Here is a 7,946-nt window from a genome sequence, read left to right as displayed (position 1 = left end):
GTCCTGTTAAAGGAAGGAGAGGAGAGAAATGAGAGTCCACTTGGCTCATTAGAGAAAGGAGAGAAAAAAGTTTTATGCGCATATGCACATACTCTTTGCCTTCTTGCACACTTTGTGTTTGTGCATATGCGCATACTCTTGCTTTCGCTCCTGCGTGTGTGCTGTGAGTTATTTGTACGCTTAAAAGACTTGCTTTCGGTGTTTGTTGTGTGTGTGCTGTGAGTTGTTTGTGCACTTAAAAGGCTTGCTTTTGGTGTTTGTGATTACCCAAAGTTATGTCGGGTCGCTTTTAAGCGCGTGACACAAGGGATCCCTCCACTCCAAATGAAGTCAGTCAATTCTGTAATTGATTAATGAACTGCTTCATTTGAGCATCAAGCCCTACATGTTCAATACGTGGCATTATTCAAAACTTAAGCAGAAAATCCTGATGTAAAATAGGTGAAGATGATGAATCTTGTTCAGACTCTTCTATTCCTTTTTGGGTTCTGTCTGATTTTGATCGAGGCCAGTGATTGTGGAGTGAATCCGGTTGGACTTGAGTTGGTACCGACAAGTTTTATATAAAAACCCAAGGTACAATCAGTTTGGAACCATTTTCACCATTTCTACCGGTTTTAATATCATAAGTTCTGATCCAAGCAAGATCTAGATCCAGGTTATGAGATCTGAGGTGGATACTATGAGATCAAGGATGCAAATGAGTTATAGGTCATGCTTGACCCAATACTGCAATCAATTTTTTGGGGCTAGTGGACCTAGTTCTGGATCCCAATCTGACTGAATTTCATAGTGGAGCCCTAGATCTCGTTATGTTACACGTCTCTGTAGTACTGGATTAATGAAAATTAATGTGTAAAATCTATTGATTTTCATCAGCAAAAAAGGGTAAAATAGGTGTTGACCTGAACACCTGATTCCCACCCAGACCCGAGTACCCAACAGTATTTATTCAGAATTTTGACATGGATCCCGATAGGGATGGACATCTGGTAGGCCAAGCCTGCCCGAATAAGTCCCAGTAAGCGCTCAACATGCCCAACCCAAGCCCAGGCATGACATGAGCCCGGCCTTGTTATAATCTGGTTCAGTTTAGGCTCGGCCCTTTAGGCCCAACCACTAAACAGATTGGGACTTGTCAGGGCCTATGTAGTTTTATATTGGTCCAGACCCAGCTCGGGCCTGTTTAGGTAATCGGGCTGGGCAGGCCCCAACATTATTCGGGCGCAAGCTGCAAAAAGCAGCTAGAGCCCGACCCATGTCGGGCAGGTTACCCGATGCCCACCCTAGATTCAGATATATTCTACTCGGATCTGACAATATGAATCAGACCTAGTTTGGATCTAAACTAAACTCGAACCGATTTGATTCTTTCATCTAAAACAAAATTGCAACTACACAAGTGTTTGGAGTTGCATGCATGCTTGCACCCATTCAAATTTGTTGCTACTCTTAGGATAAAGCATACACGTATCACCAACATGCCTAACGGCCCTAACCACGTCTGTCAATCCCTAGGGCTGTTAAAGTCTTGGTTAGGGGACTGAACAAGATAACAATAAAAATGATTAGCTAAGATTCAGGAAACGGGTACTCAAATCTGTAGGGCTGGCACTGCAGGATAGTTTACTCTTTTAGATGTTTCTCATGCTCCCTTTTTCTCTCCATTCCACCCTATAAATCTCCAAGAAAGCAGCCTTGAGAGAGAGAGAGAGAGCATGGAGGGTACAGAGAGCAAAAGCAAGGAGTGTGTGGAGAGAAGGGGTGAAGAGTTTGACGATTATAATGATAATGATGGTGATGACAACCGTGTTAGAACAGGTAAGGCTTTTCCATGTTCTTATAGACACCCAATAAGTGCAGTGAGCAGGGTTGGTTCACAAGAAAGTTTGTATTGGTTTTGTGTTCTAGGGATGGACTGTTACTTCAGGGGGGCCATCCGGTGTCAATTTGGCTTGGCCCAAAACTAAGGGTCCCTGAAGTTCCCAGTGCACTTTGGATATATATATGTTGGCTACTAATGAAGCTAAAGAACTAATGAGTAGAAATCACTTTTTTCTTTAAATTTTTTTATTTTTTGGTAGATCAAAGGTTATGGATAGGGGTGGCAATCGGGTCGGGTTGGCGGGTTGGCGTGTCAGCATACCTCAACCCGAACCCGACCCGTTTATTAAACGGGTCGGCTGTGGCAAACACGAACCCGACCCGTTTAATAAACGGGTAACCCGACACGACCCGCCAACCCATTTAATAAATGGGTTGGGTCGGGTAAACGGGTTTTCAGGTTCGCGGGTCGGGTTGGCGGGTTGACGGATCAGATTGGCAGGTAGGCAGGTTGGCGGGTTGACGGGTTGACCCACCCGCCTAACCCGTTTATTAAACGGGTCATCCGGGTTGGATACCCCCAACCCGAACCCGACCTGTTTAATAAACGGGTTACGCGGGTCGACCCGTTTATTAAATGGGTTGGCTTAAGCCCACCCGAACCCGCCTAAGAGGCGGGTTGGCGGGTCGGGTTGGCGGGTCGTGTCAGAAATTGCCACCCCTAGTTATGGATGTGATATGGTTTGTTTAGTAGGCAACTTGTTTTGAATCATGTGATTATGACAATTAAGTTTTTAAAGTGGTCCAGGCCCACAATGTGTCAAAATTTCATAACTCAAAAGATCATATTTTTACATCAAGAAAGCACGATCTGGAGCTTAATCCTTAGCAAACAAAGTATGCTGAATACATCTATGTGGTTAGATTTAGTCGATGCAACTTGCACCTATGATTTCTAGCTCATTAGTCTCTTACCATCATTAGTAGCAGATATTTTCCTTATATATATGTGGGTTAATATTTGGTGCCTTTGAAGGCACCAAATTATATAGAACTATTGAGCTGAAAAGCCTTATCAACTCAATCTGATCACATAAATCTGTTGAGGAAGGTTTGTTTGCTAAGGACCAAAGCTTGGATTATGTGTTTTCAATTGGAAAACATGATTTTTTGAGTCATGAAATTTTAGTGCATTATAGACCGTTCATTTTTTAAACTTTTATAAACCTGCTTATTTGTCACAATCATATGATTGAAAACTCATTTCTCACTAAACAAACATTATATATCACATTTATAAGATTTAATTAAAAAAACTAAAATGTATGATTTTCAACTTAATTGTTCCATATAATTTGGTGAAGGCACCAAAATATTATATATATATATGAGTGATTGATTCCTACCCGGGTAGAGGGCACATACAACTTAATTTTCATTTTTTAGTTTTTTTACTTTTTTAAATTTAATTTTACATATGTGATCTACATGGTTTATTTAGTAGGAATAAGCTTTTACTTCCTGTGGCTTTTATAAGGCTTAAAAATCAATAGCCTAGAATTTTCATAAATTTCATAACCTATGGTCGTATTTTTTATCGAAAACAAATAATTGAACAACGGCCGATTCTTAACAAATGAATCACATCTAAGGGGTCTGATTTTATAATCCATGGCGTAAAACATTGAAAATCCGCACTGTCCACGCGGACACAAGTCCTACGTTGAAGCAATTTTTTTTGCTCTTTAAACAGTATTTAGCTGCGGTATGGAAGCGCCACTAAATCCAAGAAAAGGAAATTTGTTTGGACGGCGCGAAGCCGTGCGTCCGATAGCAGACCGATTAAAGGGGATCCGATGATACCCCCTTTTGTGTGTGTGTGTATATATATATATATATATATATACCTTAAAACTTGTCTCAAGGTTGGTGTTGGTTAGGTCTTGTGTGTGTGTGTGTGGGGATTTGGTTTTAATTGTTTAAGGTGGTGGTACTTGGTATGGCACAGGGACGGCTTGGACCGCAGCTGCTCATATAATAACTGCAGTGATAGGTGCAGGGGTTCTTGCACTGCCATGGAGTGTTGCTCAGCTTGGTTGGCTCTTTGGCACTGTTTCCCTCATGGTTTTTGCCTGGGTCACCTATTACACTGCAATCCTCCTATCTGACTGCTACAGGTACCCTGACAATGTCACAGGGAAGAGAAACCCTGAATACATGGAGGCAGTCGGTGCAATCCTAGGTACAGTGCACCCATCTACCCCTGTTTGTTCATATATGCAAAATAGCAAAACAGAAAAAAGAGAAAAAGGGACCTAAACTGTTGCTTTATTGTCATAATACTAGACACTTCTTATATCACATACTCACATTGACCTTTGGACATAATGAATGTTGGTTACCTTGATGACGTGTGTCCATGAGGGATTCATGCTATAGTTCCTTTCTCTACAGGATAAATGCCATGTTATGGTTTTATATGAAGAATACAGACATATATATTTTGTTTCTTTTGTCATATAAGTATCTTTTCTTCTTCTGCATGCATCTTGGAATTTGGCGATATCATATGTTGCAATTTTGCTAATGGTTCTCTTTTCTCCTTTTGAAAGACTGAAATTATTTACAAACACTGGTTAATACCACAACTTTCATAGGCCATAGAGTTGGATGTGATAGATTGGCATGGTGAATCATTGAGAGATCTTATGATTGAATCCGCACCGCTGTTTCTAAACTGAAAAGCAAGAAAAAAGAATTTATAACTCGTATATTTTGTCCTATCTTTAATGTATCCAAGAAAGCCAAGTTTTTGAATCTCATTCAAGAAATTCCAACAACAAAAAAGAATTGATTCTAAATTTTTTGCCTCTGTTAATAATTTATTCATCTAATTTATGGGGCGCTAAATGATCTTATTCATCTAGTGATGGGACATTAAGTGATCCATGTTATACTTTTTCTCATTGTCATCCTTCTCAAAGATATAGTGAATGAAGCGTTATTTTTGGTGCCTTGAGTCCTTTGCACAAATCCTAAACATTTTTCATCAAGTCCTAGATTTGAGTGGTATCAGATGCAATCACTGGATCGATAAAGCTGCAATATCTTTAACCGAGTGTCTCAGGTTTGCATCCTATTAGAGCCTATCTGCTAGTTTGGCTATCAAAAGGAAACTCATAGAGTTGAATGCTACATTTGAATCTGAATCCATTCTATGACTTCAAATTTTGTAAAACTTATCCTGGGGCAATTGATTTATGCCTTGCTTGGCAGGACCTCAACAGAAAAAAATGTGCGGAGTTGCGCAGCATATAGATCTGTGGGGAGCCTTGATTGGATACACTATAACAACCTCCACGAGCATGATGTGAGTGCTTTAAGCTCGAGTTGGACAAACAGAACACAGACTTTTTTTTTTATTGTTGTCTAAATTTTCTGCTGCATGTTTAAATATAGCTTTTAGCTACTATTTTCTGTACCTTTGCTAGTAAACTCTGCTTCTGGTTTAGCATAAATACTATTTGTACTTTGTCTACTTAGTTCCATCAAGTCAAGTGGATAAACATGCATGGCACGAGCACATACACACAGAATTTGGTGCGGTCATGCTATTAATGTTATGAGTTTCCGACTTATGAACAGGGCAGTAAAGAAATCAAACTGTTTCCACAGACATGGCCATGATGCAAAGTGCCGGATGTCGGGAAATTCATACATGATTCTGTTTGGTCTGATTGAGGTTGTGTTGGCTCAACTCCCTAACCTGGAGAAAGTTACATTACTCTCGATCATGGCCGCAATCATGTCATTCGCGTACTCCCTCATTGGCCTAGGCCTTTGTATTGCTAAAGTGGCAATGAATGGCAGGTTTAAAGGAACTTTAACAGGAACTAAAGTTGGCACTGGTGGTCTATCTTCGGTCACGAAGACGTGGAATGTCTCCCAAGCTCTGGGGAATATTGCTTTTGCATACACTTATGCTGTTGTTCTCATCGAAATACAGGTAAATGTGTTTGTTTCTTCTTCCCTTGCTTCTTCACATTCACAAGGGTGCTTTGATGCTAAAGTTTATACCATTATGATCAGACGAAGTCCACATGTTTGGGCTTAACCAGTAGTCTTTGTAGGGACAATGAAGATTTTATATTGCTAGATCACTTTTTCTGTTTGAATGTGATTCAAGCATAAACAGATATAGATGGGCTCTTGGGATTCTTAGAATGGAAGTATACTATGATCTTTACTATTGTTTCTTAGTATGAAGATTGAAGAATATGGATAAAGTCAAGCAGAAACATCCTTTTATTTTTTGGGAAAAACTGAAAGTTCTTTGAAAATTGTTGATTCAGGATACATTGAGATCACCACCACCTGAGAATGAATCCATGAAGAAAGCTAATTTATATGCAATTGGGGCGACAACAACTTTCTATGTTGCTTTGGGGTCTATCGGATATGCTGCCTTTGGGAACACATCTCCAGGAAACTTCCTCACTGGTTTTGGATTCTACGAACCCTACTGGCTCATCGACATTGGCAACATCTGCATCATCATCCATCTTGTTGGTGCTTACCAGGTATCAGTGAAAAAAAAGGAAAAATGTCGTGTGTTGTCTGTTAAGTTAGAACTTTTAAATAGGATAATCAATAATACTACCCCCAATTATGTCTACAAATGAGCTACTTATCTCTAGTTTCATGGCAGTTTACGTTCCTAACAAACTTGTGCTCTAGTGTTAAGAGTCTTCATTCTTAGGGACTGATCCTACAGCTCTTGATGCTTGATTTGAATAGCTTTAGTAGTGTATCTGATGTGCTGTTAAGATAATAGTTGAAATCGAAAACTTCAGTCAGAAAAGTGATCTCAGATTTCTATATGATTTCTTAAGATGCTAATTCATCTTTTTTTTCTCCCCCTTTATTCAGTTCCGAGTTATCCCTATACTGAAAATTCACTCTTATAAGTGTTGAAATAAATCAAACCCTAGATTTACCAGAATATTTTAATGCCACCTGTGGATGATGTGCTATTTATTAATCAATCTTACATTGGTCACTCGTGTTTGCTACTAATACATTTGCTTGGTGGACCAGGTGTATGCTCAACCAGTGTTTTCCCTTCTTGAGAATTTGGTTGCTAGAATATGGCCTAGATCAGACATCCTAAACAAAGTTTACAGGTTCAACATACCAATGACAAAAGCTACCTTGGAGTTTACAGTAATGAGGCTGATCATCCGCACACCGTTTGTTATGGTCATGACTCTTGTGGCTATGATCGTACCATTTTTCAATGCGGTCATGGGATTGCTCGGCGCGCTCACATTTTGGCCATTGACAGTGTACTTTCCAGTGTCCATGTACGTTGTTCAAGCAAAGATTAAGATGGGGACCTTCAAATGGTTCAGGTTGCAGCTCTTGAACATGGTTACTTTGGTTGTCTGTATGTTTTCAGCTGTGGGCTCAGTGGCTGGTATAATAGATAGCCTCAAGCATGTTGCTCCTTTTAAGAGTTATTACTAGGGAATACATGCATCATACCTTCCTTGGATGCATCATCCAGTTAAGCTTTCATCCCAATGACATTAAAAAAGTCTTAACATGGTTTTGCCAAATCCTCTAGCAGATTACTCATCAAGAGTATGCAGCTTCTCTGTGTGTTCTTGGGGAACAGAAGAAATAGTTATTTGTGAAGTCCCTAAGCAGGTGCTGGTTGACTTGTTTGGCATGCCTTCAACTTTTTTGTAGTTTTGGCTCAATGATTGATTTGGCTGTTGTACAAGTGCAAACTGCAAACTGCAAACAAGGGCTCACACAATATGAAAATACAAGAACAGGAAGAAAATTTACGTGGTTCGGTGACACGCCTCACCAAAGACGGTGGGGGCGATTCCCCATTAAGTATCACCAAGGTTTTTAAGAATGCCATCTTTTTTTAACTTGAAGTAACTATACGTTTTTAGAATGCCATCTTTTTTTAAGGTGCTTTTTTTGTGTGAGGGCATTTGATCATTTCAATTAGTCAAATGAAGCTAATGCTAATACATGTGCACACACGTTTGATTACGTTCATGCAACACACAAAAATTATTTGTTTCAGATTTTTTTTTTTACAAATT

At 39.6% G+C, this 7,946-nt stretch overlaps 1 protein-coding gene across 1 annotated transcript; it reads left to right on the top strand.

The window, feature by feature from the left end:
* The first annotated feature begins 1,718 nt into the window (after positions 1-1,718).
* Positions 1,719-7,601, top strand: LOC149848368 (amino acid permease 8-like). Its single transcript, XM_090004138.1, has 5 exons — positions 1,719-1,821; positions 3,833-4,001; positions 5,470-5,830; positions 6,177-6,404; positions 6,922-7,601. The coding sequence occupies exons 1-5, from the start codon at positions 1,719-1,721 to the stop codon at positions 7,348-7,350; spliced, it is 1,290 nt and encodes a 429-aa protein (XP_089860264.1). The 3' UTR covers positions 7,351-7,601.
* Positions 7,602-7,946: the final 345 nt, after the last annotated feature.

This window comes from Nuphar pumila, chromosome 1 (genome assembly GCF_984573655.1).
Source record: "Nuphar pumila chromosome 1, dmNupPumi1.hap1.1, whole genome shotgun sequence".
Classification (NCBI taxonomy): Eukaryota; Viridiplantae; Streptophyta; class Magnoliopsida; order Nymphaeales; family Nymphaeaceae; genus Nuphar; species Nuphar pumila.
This window is presented reverse-complemented; position numbering and strand designations above follow the sequence as displayed.

What these genes read in the sequence shown, in the direction of transcription:
- LOC149848368 (XM_090004138.1), top strand. Translation starts at nt 1,719, where the DNA reads ATGGAGGGTACAGAGAGCAAAAGCAAGGAGTGTGTGGAGAGAAGGGGT. An exon ending in TTGTTCTCATCGAAATACAG is followed by an intron (nt 5,831 to 6,176) that starts GTAAATGTGTTT and finishes TTGTTGATTCAG; the next exon opens with GATACATTGAGATCACCACC. An exon ending in ATCTTGTTGGTGCTTACCAG is followed by an intron (nt 6,405 to 6,921) that starts GTATCAGTGAAA and finishes TTGGTGGACCAG; the next exon opens with GTGTATGCTCAACCAGTGTT.